The sequence below is a fragment of the Pseudoliparis swirei genome, chromosome 7 (assembly GCF_029220125.1).
Source record: "Pseudoliparis swirei isolate HS2019 ecotype Mariana Trench chromosome 7, NWPU_hadal_v1, whole genome shotgun sequence".
Lineage (NCBI taxonomy): Eukaryota > Metazoa > Chordata > Actinopteri > Perciformes > Liparidae > Pseudoliparis > Pseudoliparis swirei.
In genome coordinates, this window is record NC_079394.1 from 25,168,076 (window position 1) to 25,190,108 (window position 22,033).

General features: G+C 43.7%; 1 protein-coding gene across 5 annotated transcripts in view; it reads right to left on the minus strand.

Annotated features, from left to right (window-relative positions):
• Positions 1 to 204: 204 nt before the first annotated feature.
• The window catches only part of LOC130196190 (homeobox protein orthopedia B-like), a 73,227-nt gene continuing 51,398 nt past the window's right edge, over positions 205 to 22,033 (minus strand). For 2 of the 5 annotated variants that reach the window (XM_056418096.1, XM_056418095.1), the window contains 3 exons: positions 14,781 to 14,870; positions 5,328 to 5,722; positions 205 to 1,595 (listed from right to left, as the gene is read on the minus strand). In XM_056418096.1, coding sequence (XP_056274071.1) covers positions 1,098 to 1,595; positions 5,328 to 5,720 — 891 coding nt within the window. In that variant the 5' untranslated portion in view covers positions 5,721 to 5,722; positions 14,781 to 14,870 and the 3' untranslated portion in view covers positions 205 to 1,097. Of the gene's footprint in view, positions 1,596 to 5,327; positions 5,723 to 6,049; positions 6,938 to 14,780; positions 14,871 to 22,033 lie in introns of those variants that run through there. The other 3 variants (XM_056418097.1, XM_056418098.1, XM_056418094.1) reach the window with 2 other exon arrangements.

The following is a 22,033-nucleotide window of genomic DNA, read 5'->3' on the forward strand; positions in this document are numbered from 1 at the left end:
TTTGTCTTTAAAAAGAATGAACTTTTAACTTTTAACTTCGATTAATCGCAATTAATCGCGATTAATCGCGATTAATTAATCGCAATTTCAAAATGTGCGATTAATTAGTTAATTTTTTTTAATCGATTGACAGCCCTAATATATATATTATATATACATTATATATCTCGTCAAACTTAATGGAGACATGAATCATTCTTGTGTTGACATTCTTGAAAATTACTTTTATTTGTTTGTTCATTTTTAAATTGGTACAAACCCGTCAATGTAGAGCATTTGATCAAACATTTAAGAAATGTGTCAAGTAATAGCACATACAATAAGTTAAAACATGTCACAAAAAAGACCAGCGGGTACATAGCAAGAATGTTTTAGCTACACAAAACATCCTAAAACAGCATTAGGCCTATACTGAAAGATCATTGTTTTTGTTTTTTTTGTCCTCTTTAAGATGTATGCTCCCCTCTCATGCAGACGAGACTGCAGGTCGCCTCACAAAAGGACCTCTTCAATCTGAGTGGGCATCATTTTCTCCTTAAATTATCCAAGCGTTTAAATCCACATGCACAGTGCATGCCCGAGACCCAGTTCAATAGGCTCACCTACAGTGTGGTGCGCGTGTGTGGTAGGCTGTTACCAACATGTATACCCAATCTCATAAATAACCGTTTGACATAACACAACTTCACCTGAACACAATAACGCGTGTGCGTAAAGACACACTCAATGAAAATGCAAATACGACGATTGTTTTGGCTCTCAGTAATTAGGGCCATTAGTCTAGAGATCATTACAATAGTATGTATCATCAATAGTTGATCCTTTTGAATTAAGATAAATAACTCCAACCCCAAGATATTTTTTTCTTCCATGTGTCCATCAGTGTTGTCCTTCTCTTTCTGCCTAAATGAAGCTCGGTCTCCATTTTCTCATGTCAGGTCTGATTAGCTCGCGCGCTCCCGCTCTCTCGTTTTGATCTAATAGCGGGAATAAAAACCGAAAAAGAGCCGCATGGTGGGGCTGGGAGGGGAGGAGGTCGGGAGGAAAGGATTGCGGCGGGGTGTTTTGTTGTTGTTGTTGTTGTTGTTGAAAAGTCACTAAGTGAAGCTCATGGACACTGTGTGCTCCAGCGCTTTGCGCCGCAGTGACGCGATGCTTGTCCCTCTCCACATGTCACTGTCCGGGGAACTACACAGCTGCGACGAGCCCGATACGTTCGTGGGGCCGGAGAGAGAGGCCGACATTCCGGGGAAATGCGACTGGTAGAGGTGGGACTGCAGGCCGGACCCGTTGGAGGAAAGGCCGTTGGAGAGCCCCATGGAGTTTGGCGGCCCCGGGCCCAGGCCGCACTGTGACAGGGACTGCATGCCCGGCTGGCGACCCATGGCCGGCGGGAGCTGCAGCTGGGAGACGCCCGGCATCCCCGTGGCCCAGCGAGAGTCGTTGGCGTGGAAGGAGCACAGGCTGTTCTCCATGGCGGCCGCGGCAGAGAACTGCTGCAGGCCCGGGGTGGGGAGCAGCGTCCCCGGGGAGCGGAACACATTGGTGGTCTTCTTCCTCTTCTTCCACTTGGCGCGTCGGTTCTGAAACCAAACCTGCAGAGCAGAGAGACACGGCGGTGAGCCACCAGACGCACAGACCGAGGAACACGTGGGTGTGTATGTGACACCGCGTTGAGGGCATCAAGGCGGATGTTGGAAACGTGTTCCTCTGGATACGTGTTTGCAGAAAAATACCGTTTACGCAGACTCACTTTAAGGCTGTATGTCTTTATAACATGTATACAACACTATATATGACGTGTATATTGGTATACATATGGGTATATAATTGTATACGTCATAGCAGGGACAGCGATAGCATTAAAGGCGGTTGGAGATTGCGTCCTTCATAGCAAACCCACAATGTCTCAGTTCTGGTACCTGACCCGGTACGGTCCGTGTTAAACGGACATAACGGAATGAGCAAGACCTTCTGCAGTTGGCCTGAAGACCTCTTATCAGACTTTATTCACTGCAACCTGGGCTGGACTTTCAGTGATTCAAGTGTATATTCTTATTCTTAATTCAGGAATTGTTCTAAATTGCATTAGTATAATATATGAGTACATATATATATATATATATATATATATATATATATATATACATACACACATACACTCAAAAAAACGATTCAAGCCCTTCTTAGAGGTGACACATTTAAATATTGTTTGATACATTTAAATAAATCAATTACAAAACGAAGATATTTATATTGAATGGGTGTAACACAAAATGTATGAATACTTTCATTTATTAGATTTATTTAGGTTACACTCACAAAAACGATTCAAGCCCTTCTTCGAGGTGACACATTTAAATATTGTTTGATACATTTAAATAAATCAATTACAAAAATAGATATTTATATTTAATGGGTGTAACACAAAATGTATGAATACTTTCATTTATTAGATTTATTTAGGTTAGATGGTGCGCATATCAACTTAAAATAAATGTGTTTCATTGGGGACTACCCTTTGCGCATGCGCCAGCTGAAAATGAGTTGTTTACATGAGGTGAAGACACTTTCATTGCTGTACGGTGGTGTAGTGGCTAGCACTGTCGCCTCAAAGCCAGAGGTCCGTGGGTTCAATTCCCAGTCGGGGCGTTCCTTCTGTGTGGAGTTTGCATATTTTGTTAGTTAGTTAGTTTATATTTTGAGTTGGACAAACACAAATTTATTTAATTGAATGAATATCGTTATTTTATTTTAGATGTATTTGATACAAATGAGTTGGACTAACTTAATTACATTTTATTGTACTGATGTGCTAAATTTGAGTTGGAGTTGCATATAATTATTGGATGGAAAACCTGCCAAAAATTTAATTGAGTTCATCCAATGAGTCATTTCTTTGAGTGTATATATATATATGCACACATGTATCTAGATATATACATATATATATATATATATATGTAGATATACATATATATATATGTATATATACACACATATATATTTATGCACCCATATATCTAGATATATATACACATATATAGATATATACACATATATATATATATGTAGATATATACACATATATATATATGTGTAGATATACATATATATATATAAATATATATGTATGTATATATACACACATATATATTTATGCACCCATATATCTAGATATATATATATACACACATATATATATATATATATATATATATATATATATATATATATACACACGCACTTGACACACACATTAGGAGGATCTTTTTTAAAGGAAGCTATTGTATATTTCAATATTCCGGCTACTGATCATAATACCCTCTGTATTATTAAGTGAAACAGATAAGGGAATCGGGGTTGTGAATTTCATTGTAAATAACATTTTATTTCTGTGTACAAACAGCCGTCGCGGGGGTATTTCATCTCTGGCAGCAGTGAGCCGATTTATCTTTTCAACGTCTTATTTACAAGCAGATTAACTGCAAATTACCCAAAATATGCTGTGGATTTAAATGGAAATGTCCAGCATTACTGTACACAATCCACGTGACGGTAAATATCCACTCAACCACGCGCACGCGCGAGAGCCCGCGAGCACAACGAGCCAAGTCTCCGCGAGCTAAAGAACAAACAAACGCTCGCGCTGAGCTTTATGAAGAGTTCACCGTCTAAGGGCGTGATTAATGCGCGCGAGGCCGTGAGTCGAAGCCTGCGTCTTAAAAGTGAAATCTCTCATTCCGCTCAGCCATCCGTGAAGCGTCGCCCAAACCCATTACACCCGGAGGGGGGAAAGAAAATGCAATTTCTCATTCTATTAAAAAAGTACAATATATTCTTGAGTCCTATTAAGACGTCGCTGATGGAGCATTCTGGAAGGTAGAGGCGCGCGCGCGCGGGCCAACACGCCCACCGAAGGCTGCACCTGCGCGACCTGCACTAATGTTTACCAACAGCGAGCAGGAGCCGAGCGGCACCGAGCGGTTAGGACCCCGCCTGCACAGAAGAAATAATTCATTATTGAGGTGACTAATGGTTATACGGCTTTTTATTGCTTTCAGTGGGATAATTTGCATGAATTTCACATCACTGGTTAATAACCCGTTCACTGTAATAAATAAGACTGAAATTGGTTGATAATGTGTTTGGTTTATTAGAGGCTCGTATTCGCTCTTGCACGCTTGTTACAAACACTGCAACGTCTTGGCCAGTGTAAATTGTTTTTTAAAGTGGTTCGTTTTACCCCCCCCCCCCCCCCCCCCCCATGAATAAATAAATATACTAAATAAATAACGTTTGCGTTTTAAAATAAAATAAATGAATTTCCCTCATAATTCCTTTAAAAATGCGCCACGGATTCCAACCCTAATTATTTTTCTAAATAATAAAGAACAGGCTTATAGATGGTCTCGATAAAATATTGGCTATTATTTTTGGGAAGGGTATAAGTCCCATTTGTAAAGGTAAACTCACCCCAAAAAAATCATTACCAAAGCCTAAATACCACTATTGTAATGTGTTATGCAGGTCAGCAGAAACTAAAAGGAAACGAAAAATAAGCACATAAAAAAAAGAATAACTTTCCCCCACCCAAATTCAATATTACCAGGGGCCAGTCAACATAAGGGGCGTTGTGCAATATTCTTCTGAAATGTTTAAGAACCATCTGGATATTTTTTACTTTAAGAGCCCCGGATTTCTGTTTGTTTATCCACAAGTGAAACATGTTCAGACAGAGACACTCTTATATTAGTTGGACTCGGCTTCTGAGAATGACGTACGCGTTTCTGGACAAAGCATGGCATATTTGGATACAAATAATTAAATTAAAGTTTATGCTTTGAGCGTGTATTTTATAAAACAAATGTGTTTCTGATCAGAACACAACGGGTAACGTGAGAATGTGTTGACCCTTCAAATAACACGGCAGGATATACAGCGGTGAACGTACATAAGAAGATATTTCTAAATGATTATTTAATGATGCGTAATATACGTTGTGTGTAACTTCGATGCAGTGGCGTCAATCCACCCCGTTAGTTTTAATAATGTCAAGCATGTGCATCCAAACCGTTACACCTAATAACCAAAAAGGTATACAGGGCACAAGGACCAGTGACAAAAATCTGAATTATGGGATATTTTAGAAGTGGCCTAACTGTATACACGCACTCGGAGGGCGCGTTGGTCCTGGATCCTCTCCACCCTACGTTGCTCACTGCTTTCCAAAAGGATTTAAATGTGGATTTTGGAGATCATGGCTCCTGCTCTACACCACGCGAGTGTTCACATCCTGTCAAATCCACATTGCGCGAGTGTTTTACCTGAACTCTGGACTCCGTGAGGCCGATCCTCAGCGCCAGCTCCTCCCGCATGAAGATGTCCGGGTAGTGGGTTTTGGCGAAGCTGCGCTCCAGCTCGTTGAGCTGCGCCGGCGTGAAGCGCGTCCGGTGCCGCTTCTGTTTGGCGGACTGACTGGAGCTCTGCTGCGGCTGCTGCTGCTGCTGCTGCTGCTTCTCCTGCTCCTTCCCGTTCACCGCCATGCCGCCGGAGTTGGATCCCCCGGTGGCGATGTCTTCTCCCGGTAAGAGGGTAGTGCCCTCCACGGAGTCCGAACCGGGGGCCATGTCTCCCGGGTGCCCCTGGTCTGGCACGCCGCCACCCAGCCGGCACTTGAGAGCATCTCGATGTCCGAGTAACTCTGCAGCATCCTTCATCCCTGAGAGGATGAGGAGGAGAGCGGCTTTGAGTAAATACATGACAGATCTGCACAGCGCCGCATTGGTAAATAGTCACATGAATAAAAAGGCAACAGATGTATATCAATTCAAAGAATACAACAAATACACTCAATGTAGCTTGAGTTGCAATTTTAAATCACATTATTATTTGTGTTGCTGTCAGATTATTTCTCATTCCTTATACATTACTGCAAAGAAATAATATAAACCAACAATAAAGCATGCAGCTGTTGACACAATTAACCACACAGTCTATCTATCACATCACAACGTTGTTGAAGAAGAAGAAGAAGTTGGAATCTTACACTGGAGTTTAGGGCCGGAGTTTAGTGACGATAACTCACCGAGCCGAGCATCCAGGAGGTCGGCGTGAGAGAGCATCGCGTACCGCTCCAGGGTGAAATGCGTTCCAAAAAAATCCCACAACTTTGGGGCAATTTAAAAAGTATATATCGTCTAAATGAACGAAAATTCGGGTTGTGGTTAAAAAAAGGAGGTCCCTTGCATTATAATGTCCTTTAGAGCGACGGGGAGGCGCTTATTAGTTGAAAGAACCCGTGAGCTTCCTCAAATAAGAGCCAATCAGAGCGGGAGCTCTGAAATGTCAGCGATGTGACTCCCCCTCTTTTCTCTTCTTTTCTTTTTTTTAAATACACACACATACGCAAGAAGGAAGGCGCGCGCACAAACCCGAGCGCGCACGAAACACCACAATCCAATTCAATCCTCTGCCATTCCCATCCTCTGATTTTGTTGTTGTTGTTCATACTCAAATTATTCCACGTTGGACATCTTAATGTGTTTGTTTAATCTCATCTAGTCGGTGTAATGACGGGACTTGTGTTTGTGGACATACATGTCACACACTGCAAGGTGAGCTCGTGCCAAGGCTGGTTTGATTTTGCTGCAGGAGAACAAGAGCGTGCGCGGCTATTGGAGCCAAAGAATGTATAATAATTCCATTGAATACTAAATTTTTCTAATGACTGCTATATGTTAATTTACCTGTTTGAAGACGGTAACTCAGAAAGTGAGGATTCATTTCCCAACACAACGAAAATAAATCTATAAATCCAAACAGACTTCGAGGCTGAGTGTATACCTTCATAAAACTGTATTTATTGACAGGTCAGATCGAGTGCATTCTGTACATGATCTGTGTGGACTCAGGTCACAGGAAAATAAAGCGTATATATACGGGACGAGAGGGCCTGCTTCCAGAGCCCCCCCTCCTCCTCCTCCCCCCACCCCGTCTTTGGATCACAAACAAAACTAATATCGCTCCCATTCCCCCATGGCAGGTGATTTGTGGAGACAAATCGAGAAAATAAATAAATAAACGAGTACAGATGGATTTAGGCTGCGTTAGTGATCGGCCGCTTTAACTCCCATCGACTTTTCATCAACGCGGGCACAATTAGAGGTATTTAGGCCTGTTTGGTTCAAACAGAATCAGACGCGGTGGACCCTAAACGATTGTGCCCCTTTCGCAGTGGTCCATGAGTAGGTCTATTATACAATTAACAGGACAGCCATTGATCCTGCGCTCCACTCCTATACTCGTCCAGACAGTGCTGGTACACAGAGGGCTGTTGGCAGATGTCAGGGTGAGCCCAGTGAATAGACCACCGCCTGGGACTAAACAGGGTTCTTTGCAGCCGCACAAAGGATGCGTCCGAGCGAGTGGTCCTCCCTCTCCTCCCTCCGCCACACGGGAAACTCATCTTTTATGCTCCTCGACCGCAATGTGCCGGGGACGCGTGGAAGTAGCCCATGTGGCACAGCGGGAGAACTTGAGGGAGATGGGACTCGTGCGTGGTCCACTGAGAGGAGGAAAGCTGTGCCCAGCTCCCGGAGGCGCAGGAGAGGCAGCAGCAGCAGCAGCTCGACTGGGTCAGACGTGTAGACCATGAGAGGAGACGGACTGCGCGCGTGTTAAGGCCAACCGTGCGCGTGTGAAGAGCTTGAGCTGCACGGTCGGTATGCTTTGGAAGCCCGTTTGACTTAGTGGAAGACAATTGATGTATTGCAAAAGTAGATCAATAAAAACTTAATTGTCGAAAATAACTCGTGGTCAGTGATAATCTTTCATTAAAAAATATATATATACATACGAGACTGTGCATAAATAATGAAAGATATGTGATGTCATTGTGTACATAACAAAATAAGTGAAACTAATAATAATATGCGTTCATTTAATTCTAATTCAGGGTTATTTAAGGACATTATTACATTTATTATCAGTCTATTTTTATATTGTTATTATTATTATTATATGTATTATTAAAATTGAGCTTTGTAAGTTTGTGAGCCATTTCGTGTTTTATTTAGGAAAATAAGTGTCAAACACATTGATTTAACAACAACAACAACAATAATAATAATATCTATAAATAATATAGTGTATTTTTTAGAGATAGCTATATGCCTTCAAAAAAAGACAGCTTAATTCCAAATAATGTATATGGCTGTCTTGTTTACATAAGATGAGGGATGTGTAAAAAAAAGAAGAAGAGAAAAGGTTTCAGTCATCTGAAGACCTGCGCGGTCATATTGACGTGTGTGTGTTGGAAGCAGCCGGATGGCAGACATCCCCTCAGCTGTCCGACCCTCACACTGTAACTTATTGCTGTAATAAGAGGAGCCCACTTGAAATGGGTCTATGTCTCACTCAGCCTCCCTAACTGGACCGCATCAATCTTCCCCCAGTAAAAACACACTCACACACAACCCTCCCGGGTTAATGCGGCGCATCTGACTGCGGAACGGCTGTTTACACGCGAGGAGACACTTTTAATGGAAGCGCACCGAAAACAAATGCAATTTTGTAGAGCAATTTCAAAGATCAAGAATTCCGTGTCCACCCTCTCCGGTAGTTTTGTCTTTTCTTTTTCATTTCCCTTCTATTTTTTTTTTTAGAAATCAAACTGCGTTAAATCCATTGCTCATATGGGCCTGAGCAGAGCAGGTTAAGAGTAATACAGGTAACAGGGGCAGATGGACGCGCATGGAGCAGCGTCAGGCTGCTTCTCCTGAACAGGCCTATATTGCGTCGCCTCATGGCCATCTGCATCCACTCACTTCTAGAAATCATAAAAGGAAAATCCCCCCCCCCCCCCCGCTTCTGCCCCATCTACAGAAACAGCTCTCTAACAAATCACACTGTAACTTTGTGCAAGCGATTCGACGACAGTCGGAGCATTAAGATGGGGGGGAGGGGGGGGGCAAAGACCGCAGCAAAACCCATTAGAGGCTCCCCTCTTCGGCCACCCGGCCCGTCTGCACCGCCTCGCGCATCTCATGCCCCAATTAGGCCCTCTGCCCTCCGCCTGCTCCCCGTTACTGCGTGATCTGGCGGCCGGGCCGGTAATCACGGCTTCAAATAAAATAATCAGCGAAGGAGAGCGATTTCCTTAACGAGGAAGCAGGCGCGTGTGTCACGGAGGTTGCACGGTGTGGGCGTGCACGCGTACGTGCGTGTGCCTTGCTGGTGGTAGAAGGGGGGGGGGGGTATTCAAATCGCAATGAAAGTCGCCATATAGGTGTGCACAGTCTCAGCTTTGAGGTCACGTGTTCGGGATCGGTGAAGAGGAGCAGGTTCAAGTTAAAGGCTCATCATCAAGACTCAGTCGACATTGAGGAAGGTTTGAACATGTTGTCTTCGAGGAAAAGTGCATTGCACAGCATTTTGTCTCCTTAGAGCCAAAGAAGAATGTTGATGTTACTGAAGCCATCAACGCCTCCAAAAGACTCTTAAGTTCACCACCACCTGAACCTGCAGCCTCAAACGTATCGTCTGGTTCCTAGTGACTGCAGATGGACCTGATTGAATGACTCTCCTCCAAAAGGCCATAAATATTGACTATTTAGCTCAAACTCAGACTATAAACACTTTAACGTTGGTTAGTCCAATGATGAGGAGGCGGAGTCCCTGAACATCACATGTCATTGAAAGTCTCAACAGGAAGAGAAAGACTGCGGCTACTGATGCAGACGGTTCATACGCAATCAGGATAAACCAAATCGTCAAGTTGTATCACTGAAACTTAAAAGGAGCTGAGCACTTGTTTTGGTGTCAAAACCCCAATTTCTTGGTAATTTCCCAAGTGTGGATAAAGGGTTATGTTATGGTGACACATTTCTGCGATGGTTTCGATGGTGATCAATTTGAACATCAAAGCTGTTTTCCAAACTGGACATCTTGGAAAGGCAGAACAATAAATCTTCTATTATATCTGTTTGGCATCTTGATGTCGGAGGGTATACATCTGTGCTTTACGATACATTCGGATGAAAGCTTGATTCGACTTGATCATGACTGTTTTATATTTATTATTTATATACGGCAGCAGTGTGAATCAGCCCTGCTTGACTTTTTCTTTACGTTATTAAATTAATATCCACGTGTGCATTTAAAGTAATCACATTTTGAGCAAAGATATTTAACTAACAGTTTGAGTATTCACGTAATCTCTTGTATTCTCAGTGTGACCTCGACCGTTTCGGCCTCAGCCGCCGGCCACAGGCCAAATTCTCCTCCCCGACACCTTGACTTTCCCTCTAGTTCTGCTCCAGCTATTAGAATATGTTCTGTCTTAAGTCTGGTCATTAGTTAGGTCCATTACTGTGGCTCCATCATTAGGAAGCTGCAATGCATCATTGAAGGTATCATGAGTGCCTTACATTACAGGTGCCAGCGAGCCTCAGACCACCAAAACTGCCCATCAGAGTGAGAGCATCCCGAGGCCTCACAGAGATATGACGTCTATGTAATGCATTAACCAGGGAGAGATGCATTGTGGGAGTGGATCAAGTAAAACGTCACCACTTCAGATTTCATAGTCCAGATGGTGAGAATAAACACGGGCACCCTCGTGGTCAACGGACATGTACACGCCTCCTCCTGCACACACTTGTGCTCCTAAAATACCAGATAAGAGGGGAGGACTTGGGTGAGTGTCTCTGAGTGAGCTTGAAATGAGAAACATGTGCTGCTAATTATCAAACTGCAGCAAAGCCACCGCGTGCAATTTAATGCCTCAGCAAATGAAAGAATAAATGGGATCGGTCTCTTTGACCTTGCTCACTGCGACTTGCCGAACTTACCTGACACTTCAAGTGGGTTCCTCGCTCTCTCCGAGACAGATATAGGCGTGAGAGAGCACACGCACACACACACACACACACACACACACGTTGTATTCCTGTTGTCGCCTGCATCTCCCCGGTGTTCTCGGCGCGTTGCTCAGCTCGTCTCTCACTTCACAAATCCCCCACTTTTCATCCATCCATTCTCTTTCTCCTCCCCTCCGCCACATTCACGCCGCTCCTCTGCTAAACACGGCGCACTATACCCCTCCCAAGATTAATTGATCATCAATTTAGCTCTAATTTAGGCCAAGTCAGCTGGTAAATGGGGCAGTTTTCCCTGATTGTTAGTGAAATGTGTGCAAGTACATTGATACATTTTGATTATTTATCAATTACAACCAAATGAACTAAATCTATTGAATAAATTCCAGCCTGATTGCCATAATAGAGTTTGAAAATAAGGCTATTGATAATGATTCCGGCTAATAGTCTTTTCCGGCCGTGGTTGCCGGCTTGTCGGAATGACAACACAAAACTCATTTTTCACAGAATCAGCTGAGTGAGTGCGAGGCCGATCTTTCATTAATCAGTCACATTACGGAGCTGATACGCCGTAATACGCCACGCTTTCCCCACAAAGACTCAAACACTTTGTCATATTTTATGTCAATTACCAGTCATTTCATTGTGTTCCATCAAGACATCATGTAATAGTTAACACATGCTAAGGTAAAGCCCCCCCCCCTCCTCCCCCCCTCCCACCGGCAGCTCTCCAATGGAGGATGCCGTCTCTGTGTTTTGGGTGGAGACAAAGGGCTGATGATGAAATGGGCCCCTGCTCTTAATTTCTTATTTTCCTGCAACTGAGGCGCTTATGGGAAGGGTGGAGGACATGGCTTTATTTATTTATTTATTCATTATTTTTTTTTAATGGACCTGCCACCGTGTTTTCCCAAAGTTAATGGAAAAGCAGCTTGCTGGAAAATAGGAGGAGGGGGGGGGATTTGAATTAGGTTCAGAGGCTTTCACACACCAGAACGAGGGATAACTATGAGGCAAGGACCCATTTCACCAGACATGTCATATCCTCACAGCTTCACTTAACACAAATATTATGTGTAAGAAAGGTTTCTAACACGATTGCGTGGTTTAAAAAAAGTAAAACGACAAAAGGCCATTAGACATAAAGCAAAAGGTGGTGTGAAATATGGGCCCGTACAGCTCAGTGATCTGACACTGCAGCCGGACCGCATGGGACCAAGAGAAAAAAGGGCCGAGCTATCAGCCTTCCTGTTTAATCAATGATATGAGCCCCTCTGCACCAATCATGGCTGCTGGAAGCAACTTAATGATCAGCATTTAGAGCGGGCAGGTAAACCGCCGCGCTGCAGAGCCAACACAGGGGCCAACTGCAGGTGAATTAACCCGGTCCAGACCTAATGTGCTGGTGTCAGCTCTGGTTAGTTCGTGGCTTATAGCGCGCCGTCTATTGGCAGTGGCACAGCATCCAACGCTCTCTCTCCCTCATACGCCAGCAGGCAGCTATCTATAATCGATGGCCACTTTTAATTGGACAGGCTGTCTGTTAGTGGACATCGAAGGTTGTGTGTGGGGGGGGGGGGATCATGTATTTACCATGTTATCAGGGACAAGCGGCCGGGGACGTCAGAGGTGTGTCTATGCAAAGGCCAATCAAGGCTCCTGCTGTTGCTTGACAGTCAATTATTTTTCACATTTTCACACATGACCCTCGACTCATTTATCCCGTTCATAAATGCTGCGGCAGAAACATGGAACTCTATATGGTTGAAATATCGATAAATTCATTCGGCAATATTTCCTTCTTAATAATCTAAACTATAGACACATTATTTGTCTGGTGTCGATGTGTTCACAACAACTTCCATCCCTGATAATCGCAAAGGCAATGTCATTACATTAACTCTGTGAAGACGACTCAACAGTTTGACAAAACAATAACAATAACAATAATAAAACGCCCCATTAAGGCACATTTAATTCAGAGTGGGCCTATTCTATCCAAACACAACTCTAAAAATAAAGGTGTTTAAGATATGAAATCAATACAGTCGGACAGAAAATATCTCCACTAATAGTCGTCAATAAATGAAATTATAGCCTCGTTTCTACAGCGAGGCAAGCAGGTCAGAGAAGAGGAGAAGGGTGAATTAATTCCCTCTAAGCCGGAACGGCCTGCAGCTGGTTGAAAGGCTTTTCATTCCATCTCCACATACTATTCATTATTTCCAGGATAACCTCGGCGGAGGTATAAGGCCACACTGCCTTGACTAATAGGCCTAAGTGACTTTTCCTTTATTTCGCCTCTTGATTTTGAACCTCTGGAGATGTGCGCGCGAGCCACGGGCTCAAAGGCGTGCGGCCGATCTGCGGCTGCGTGTGTTTAAGACGGGCCTGCATCATCTGAGGCACCGTCTGATGAACATTAACTGTCCTTTCTCATTTATTCCTCACGGTTAATGCCCCCCCCCCCCTCTCAATCCAAAACCCTGCTCTATTTTTCATTTATATCTTATTACCATGCTAGTATTTTCTCCCCCTTGTTTGTTGCTGGGAGGAAGCTAGTAGCAGGAGACGGAGGGGCCACCGGCGGACATGCTGCTTTTGGCGCAGCCTCTAATTGATATTGAGCGAGCTGTTGGTGAGGAGCGCGCAGGGCCACTGCTGGCTCATCTACGCTTTAATCAGCGCGTGTAATGAGAGTGGCGGCACGCGCGCAGAGAACCAGAGACTTACAAGCAACGTCTGTCAGGGTCCGGGGGAACACAGTGGCTCCAACAGCCGCGGTGAAAAGAAAACTAGAGGCGACTTTTCTTTGCAGTTATAGAGGAGAACAAGCCGGGCGCTGAACCCGCGGGTGACCGACGCCAGGACCGCGCGGTGACATCACGGCTTTGCGTCGGCGGATTCTCGCAATCATTCACGCCAACTAAGAGGACCGGATCACAACGCTGGTGAGGTGAGCTAATGAGTGAAGAGGGCCGCTATATTGTAACGGAACAATCCGTACCGATGGGAGAGGAGGAGGAGGAGGAGGAGGAGGGGGAGGAGGAGGAGGAGGAGGGGGAGGAGGTGGAGGAGAGGAGTAGAGGCAGGCCGCAGACGGAATAGCAAAAGAAACATTAGCAGAGGTGTGTGCGGGAACACTGTCTAGCAATTAACAGGGCATTAGAGATGACACGCACACACACTGAACCGTGCACACACACACACACACACACGGGCCTACACTTCACACGCACACACTTCATAGACATATATATATATATATGTATATGTTTTTATATAAATACATTTGTATATACTGTATATATATTTTTTAATTTTTAAATAGTCAGTGTTTACGCCTGTGACCAGAAAAATAGAACCCGCCTGCACAATAAAATGACATTCATGAATCTAAGATAAAAAATAAAATAACCAAAGACAATAGCGAACACGTGTCAACAATTAACATGTTAAGTGAGTTATGTCTTCATGGCAGTTACTCGTGGCATGTCATCAGGTGTTTTGATCTTCCAGGTGACTCAAAGAAGGGAGAGAGGTAAGAGGAGGAGGAGGAGGAGGAGGAGGAGGAGGAGGAGGAGGAGGACAGTGCGGTGGCAGCCGAGCGCCATTTTACACCAGAGCCTCAGCGAAGCGACTGAGATTAGCCTCATCCATCCGGTGTCAGTGACGGCCGCGTCCAGAACATCACAGCATAAACGGGTCTGACTGAGGTGTGAGTGAGAGGGAGGAAGGGAAGGAAGGAGGGAGAGGGAGAGGGAGGGAGAGAGAGAGAGATTACCTGCACACACAGACTGAAATAGACTGCGGTGCTGTGGGAATGTGCGTGGAGGGGAGGGGATGGGAGGGGGGGGGGAGGGGTGAATTGGGTTTCCATGTGACAGAAGCAGAGCACACCTCAGTCTTCCCCGGGCCGGGTCCCACTTCCTGTCCTCGGTCCTCGGTGCTAACCCTTTGTCCTGTCGTCAATCACGCGCCTGCATGTATCTATACACAGAAAATAAATAAATGCACACGCTCAAAACACACTCTTGTTGTCTCTTTGTGTAAATATAGCGCCACATGGCCTCTATTTTGTGTGTTATAGGTCGTTTTTATGATCACATAACTGAAGAGGGGTTCCCCCAACCCCCCCACCCCCTCCTCCTCCTCTTCCTCCCCCCGTCCCAACAAAATGAGATATCCACCAGCAACACGAGTGACAACTTCTCTAACAAAATGATTGATAGCACAAACTGGTGAGAAATCATGGCACTTTTTAAAGGTTAGGAGGCGCCTGCAATCATTGGCTGACAAAATGATTACACTTGCACAAAGTGGGCCCTGAATCTCAGAGATATGACTGATGAACCTCAGCTGCTGTTGTTATAAATGATCCTGTGTTTCGTCTAATTTACGCACAAAACGAAGCGACTGGGAGATCGGTGTTAAAATGTCAGGGGAAATAAATAAATCTGGGGCCATAGGTAAAAATCACAAACTGTAAATACAATCTAAGAGATTTCACCAGCAGACATAATGCAACGAGTCTACCTTTTAGTTGTTGTTGCTATTCTAGTATTAGCCTTATGAATAATTCCAAACCATGGCTATTATAAATAAATGACGCAATAAATGACGTTGGATTTACATTTTAATTTTGCAATCATATTTACAGGAACAAGACTACAATTTAAATGTTGCGTCTCCTGCACGCTTCCCATTTGTAAACGTCCAGAGGGACGGAGAGAAGGAGAGATGGAGAGATGGAGAGATGGAGATATCAGGAGAGATGGGGGGATGGAGAGATGGAGAGATGGAGATATCAGGAGAGATGGAGAGATGGAGAGATGGAGATATCAGGAGAGATGGAGAGATGGAGATATCAGGAGAGATGGAGAGATGGAGAGATGGGGGGATGGAGAGATGGAGATATCAGGAGAGATGGAGAGATGGAGATATCAGGAGAGATGGAGAGATGGAGGGATGGAGAGATGGAGAGATGGAGATATCAGGAAAGATGGAGGGATGGAGAGATGGAGAGATGGAGGGATGGAGAGATGGAGAGATGGAGGGATGGAGAGATGAAGAGATGGAGAGATGGAGGGATGGAGATATCAGGAGCGATCGCGTTTAGGAGGCTCTCTGACAAATAGGCGCAGTTCCGCTCCGCCGGCGCACTGCTTGTTGACTCAGACCGGCTCCATTTCAGCGCCAGGCGTTTCTGTGCGTGTGTTTTGACGTGCGTGTGGGGATGGGGGGGGGGGGGGCGCGCTCCGTTCACAGATGGCCCGGTGACCTTGGAGAAGGGTCACCTGTGAGGAGGCGACGCCGCCGCACGGGAAAACGGCGCAGGCGGCTCCAGCACACGCATCCTCCTCCGGCCCGCGGAGCTGCTGAAGTTTTGAAGGTGACTGCATGATTTTTTCTTCCCCCCCTTCATTCATTTGCACGTGCCAACGACCTGCGTGCACTGCGCCTCTCCCGGACTCCACTAACTGCCTATTCTGGCTCATATCGGAGTCATCTCCTTTACAAATAAAGTGCCTTTGAAAGAGATTAGTGAGATATGTAGGCATTTCAGCTTAATTTGTTTGATCATTCCACATTACAGAGCAGCGGAGTGCTCAAATGCGATAACACGTTTCCAGTTCCTTTCATTATGTAAGAGAAATTAGAGCTCGGTGGGATTGCACTGGGGCGCGGTGGTTCCTCGGATGAAATGTAATTTGTGGGGAGAATTTGTTGTATCTGTCACAAATATTCCCAATTAGCCACGTAATTATTTGAGGGTTTCTGCAATTACGGCTTAAACCGGTAAATGTGAAGCCGTAGCTCTCCCTAATTGGTCTAGATTTGATATTTTGCATATTTGCATAATGAGGAAATTGGGAGGAAATTGTGTTCACCCATTTGTGAAAAATTCTATGAATTTTATGAATCTGAAAGCCGTCCCCCTTGCGGTCGGTGACTTTGCCTCAGCTCCCAGAGGAAGGGGGGGGGGGGGGGGGGGTCACGGCTCCACGTGCACAGACGCACTCACTCAGGGTGAACAGAGCTTTACATTATATATACTCTCGGCAGGAAATGTTGCAGAACCATCCATTGTAAATAATATGGTACAATAAAACACAAGTTATATGTGTATCACATATTTATTCATCATAATATTGTTTCCCCATAAAATGGGATGAATGAGAACATATAGTTGGATTTAAGGCGTCTGATCACTGATTTATCGAGCATTAGCAAAAGGACAACGGTTATCTTTTTCATTTTCCAGCAGTTAACAAACAATATGGCTGTATGGTTTTATTAAGAAGTCTTTGATTTTGTCATTAGGTTTCTATTAGATAATTCATCCAGATTGGTCTGTGGGACTTAATTATGCATTATCACAGTGTGCTGATTGATATTGAGAAAGCTAAGTGTTCTATGTAATTGGTAATAAAGAAGGTAATTTTAGAAATTTGTCCAATCAGTAATGATTATGAGGCTGTGAGTAGGTAATGATGTTAACCCTAGTCGCCTCTTACACAGTCCACCTCTAGCATATCAAATATTAAATATAATAAGCCCTACAAAAAGAGGAAATGCCCTGCTTACGCACATTAACACCATTAGAAATGTGTGTAGTTTCCCAGAGTTAATGATCATTAAGAAATGAGTTCAGGAGGCCAAGCCTCAGGTACAGGAAGACACTTCACCTCAGAGGTGTTTCTGATTCACTAGAGGACATAAAGGCTCCACCTGGTAACAGCGGTGGTTGGAGAGTGTGTGTGTGTGTGTGTGTCCTCCTCATGTGAGGGCTTTAGCCCGCTGAGAGCCGTATATCAGAAAGCAGTAAAAGAGAGACGCTAAGAGCACTGATGAATGTCTGAGAGATGTGTTACGTGACCTTGGGACATTACACTCTCCTTCAAAGCCGCGGGAATGAAGATTAGTATAGTCTTAGCTTGCCACGCCAAGTGTGTGTGTGTGTGTCTCTCTCTCTCTCTGTGTGTGTGTGTGTGTGAGAGATATAGTTTGGAGTCTATGGGCTGCATCAGAGCAACTTTTCCAAGAAGGTCTTTCTTTTTTAACAGGAATGATAACATAATTATTACTACAATGTTTTTTTTATCCCTTTTGTGTAGCACATACTTATGAATGAGATATTTTGAGGCAGAGTGATTGCATCCCACTAGCAGACATTTAGCTTTTTAAGTAATCAACAATTAAAAATTAAAAAAACAATAAAAGAATGTGACGATTTAGTTGAATAATTCATTCATTCATTTCTTGGTTTACACACGCAACAAATAAAAGAATTGACACAAAATTAATAATTTCTGTGGGACCACCAGCCCAAAACCCAAATAGCTACACATTCAATTTACAATGAAAGAAAGCGAAAAGCTGCAAATCTCACATTTAAGGAGCTACAGCGGGGAATGCTCAACGATTTACTGATTACATGGTTTCATTCATTTGCCCAATCGACCAATTGTTGCAGCTCCATTTTCATTTTATTTCCTGTTCGTATAATATGGGACATTTTCTCTGAATATGTGACATTTAAGTCAGTTGCTCTCTCAACATGAGAACATTTGGCTTGTGGAGTGAAGCATCTGCAGTCTGCCAGTGGAGACCGAGGTCTTATTACGAGAGAAGAAGAAGCTCAAAACAAACACAATCGCTTTGATTTATGGGAGGGACGGCACACAAAATATCCTTTTTTTAATATTCGTGGGCAGCTCAAGAAATAGGCTGCATAATAATTTCACCATTTCATGGGATATTAGACCATAATGACCGCAGTCCACCCCTCTACACCCCACAGTCCGACAGGCTACACACACACACACACACACACACACACACATACAGATATATGCACCTCAACCCCTGCAGACCAGTGTAGGGGCTAATTTATAGGTGGAAATGAAAGGCGAGCTTAATGTAACGGCTCCTTACAGCCGTGAGGTATTATTCGCACCATCACTCCATTGGGTTCAGAAAGAGGAAGACTTGGAAAGGAGAAGGAATGTGGATTACAGGAGGGAGCAGGTCAAGATAGAGAGAGAGAGAGAAGGGGGTGGAGGTAGAGGCCAAACACATCAACACAGGGATTGGAGGGCTCACAGCACACATTCCAGTTTGTTTGTTTTCCCAGGGAAAAAACAACAGCAGCCATGAATGTGTTCCCAATGAATCTACAACTACAAGCCTGAACAAATAGAATCACACACACACACACTCACACACACAAACACAGCGGCAAACAACAACAGCAGCAGCTGAAACTGGCGTATTCTACTCTTTGAGTTAATGGGAATAAAATACCTCAGTGGATGAGTGCAGATGTGTTTGATACAAATAGTCATTTTCCTATTTGCTGCCTCATTGGGCATGATGAATGATGGAAGTCATGGAGGCGGTGTGATAAATGGCAGCACCTTGGCTCTACTGCATGGCCTATTGATTCTCCTTCTTTATTACCCCTCCAACCCAGCTGGCTGCTCTGCCCCCCCCCCCCCCTCTCCCCCTTCTTATACACACACACACCACACACACACACGCACTGCTCGCAGAGTACAAATACACACGTGCGTGCAGCCGCGTGCACGGTGAACACACACACACACACACACATGCAACACATGCACATTTAGAGATCCACAGAGCAACGGACGGTGATGAGAGGCAGCAGGAAGAAGAAGAAGAGGCAAAGAAAAAAGTCCCGAGAGGTCGGCGGTGAAGGGGGAAGACGGCGTCGCAGAACCGTGTGTTCACATCTGTGGTTTCACCCCAAAAGATCTGAGAGGATATCAAAACATACAGATGACTCAATTAAAGTGTTTTTTTGCAAATGGCGGTTTAATCTTCCTGAAAATGTTTGGTTCATTTGTGAAGCTCGATCTGTCAGAGGCTGGATGGTTTGATGAGGGATTGGCCCGTGTGGACAACGCCATCAGTCACGCAGACAAAGCGGGCAGGATAAATCAGTGATATGACCATCGCCTGAGCTCTTCATCACGAGGTAATGAGGGTAACATCCTCCTCCCCGCAGGAACATCCAAGGTTTCAAATAGGGAACGAGCCCCGACTGCAACGTTTGACAGGTGTGACAACATGTGTAACGGGTGAGTCGATAAGGGGGACTACTTCCTGTTGGACGGCAGGAAGTGACACGGGTCAGAGGGAAAGTTAGACGAAGCCCGTCGAAGACGAATCCGGGAAACGTCTCTATCATCACGGTAAACACCATCTTTATCTCTCCGAAAGAAACAGGTTAGAAACAGAAGGGATCGACCTGCGCTGACCTCTCACTGTACCTGCTGCATCTCCTTGACCTTGAACCAGAGATAATAATTCAGGGTCTTGGGCGGGTGATAAATGGTGTGTGTGCACGTGCGCACGTGCATGCGTCTCGGTGTGCGTCGACATCTAATTCACAGAAGGGAAAATAAATGGAGAGGCAGTGAGCTCGACAAACAGAGGCAAAACACACACACACACACACGATTAAAAGACACACCTGCTACTGGAATCGGTGTGTTGTGTAATGTACTAGATTCGAACACAAATTGCTGTTTTGCAATTAAGATCATCTCTGTTCCATTAGGCTGCGGAATAATTGAATCATATTTTGGGGTCTTTTGTATTATGTTGCCTTTTACTTTGTAGGAGCCGGTTTTTGCGTTAGCAGGTTGTTAAAAAAACAAACCGTTAGCTGATGTTTAGTTGTAGATGTGTTCTCTCACGTTGTAATACACTAGCTATTAGAACGTTAATATACAAACTATATTATTTTTATAATTATTACGCCTTTTACTTGATTAGAAAATGTAGCAATGTAACAACAATCAAAAGACATAACAATGTCTTTTGATTGTTGTTACATTGCTACAATGTCTCTTATTAATTATCAAAAGTAAAAGTAAAGTGTATAAAATTGTGAGCGGTATATAAATCATATATCAAAATATTTGATTATTATTGTTGTTATGTTACATTTGATTTGCTGTTGAGTAGTTTAATCTATAACATGGTAGAATATTTTGAAGCTTGTGTTTTATATGTAAAATATAAATCCGTAAAGTAAATGTAAAGAAGTAAAATAATGAGTGTAGTAAAAACTATACATTACTCGAGAAAAATACTTGGGAAAAAAAGTACATAAAATTTGCATTTCCACGATACTGATAACTTATTTCTATTTTTTTTTTTTTACAATGTGTAAATCCTAAAGTTCTTCTCATTAATGGCCTATAACACATCTATTATGTATTGGTAATATGTATAAACTATTAATAAAGCCATTTGTTAATTATAAACTTTCTATAATAGGTGTCTTGTTAGAAATAAAAACAAAGTTGTAGTCATAAACACCCCACAGCCACACATTTACCTTATTGATACAGTCATATCATTTACAGCACACTACAACTTGGAAGTAAATATAAGTGTTTATAGTATTTGTCAACAACTAATCATGTGAGCATTCATAAGCCGAGGCTGGTGTAGACGGATCATGAAAAACAAATAGTAAAACCGTTTTATAAAATATGTAATGATATAAAGTGTAAAGAGATGTTGACAAACACTATAAATTAAAAAGTGCAAATAAATGCCCTTCTGTTTATAATAATTCACATTGTGGAGGTATGCATATTGCACATGACATCATAGGTCAACACATCTTAATGAGGTAAGCCCACCAACATCTTTTTTTGCTTATGCGTGTTTTATGTATGTGTGTGTGTGTGTGAGAGCATGTGCGTGCGCATGCTCTCACACACTCACACTCACGCTCCCTGCTTTAAAAGTCTATTTGGACACCTGCCTACAATCACCTTCCCGTCGTCGCTGTGGTAACGGAGCCAGGCCTGATTAGTATGCATTATCAATTAACAAACTTAATAGCCGGCAGATTGATTAGATCCTCAGTTATAGGGGCAGAACTCAGGCGAAACCTGGGATGAAAAATAATGATACGCACAGGCTCGCATGCCCACTCTCTCCCTCGTACACACACACACACACACACACACACACCAACCCTCTCCTCCTCCTCACTTGTGTAATTACTGTATGCATATGGCGCTGAGTGGATTGGGAATGAGGCAGCGTGAGGTTTTAAATAAACCTTCAGCTTGTAATGAGTCGGGCCGCCATGAAGAGTTTAG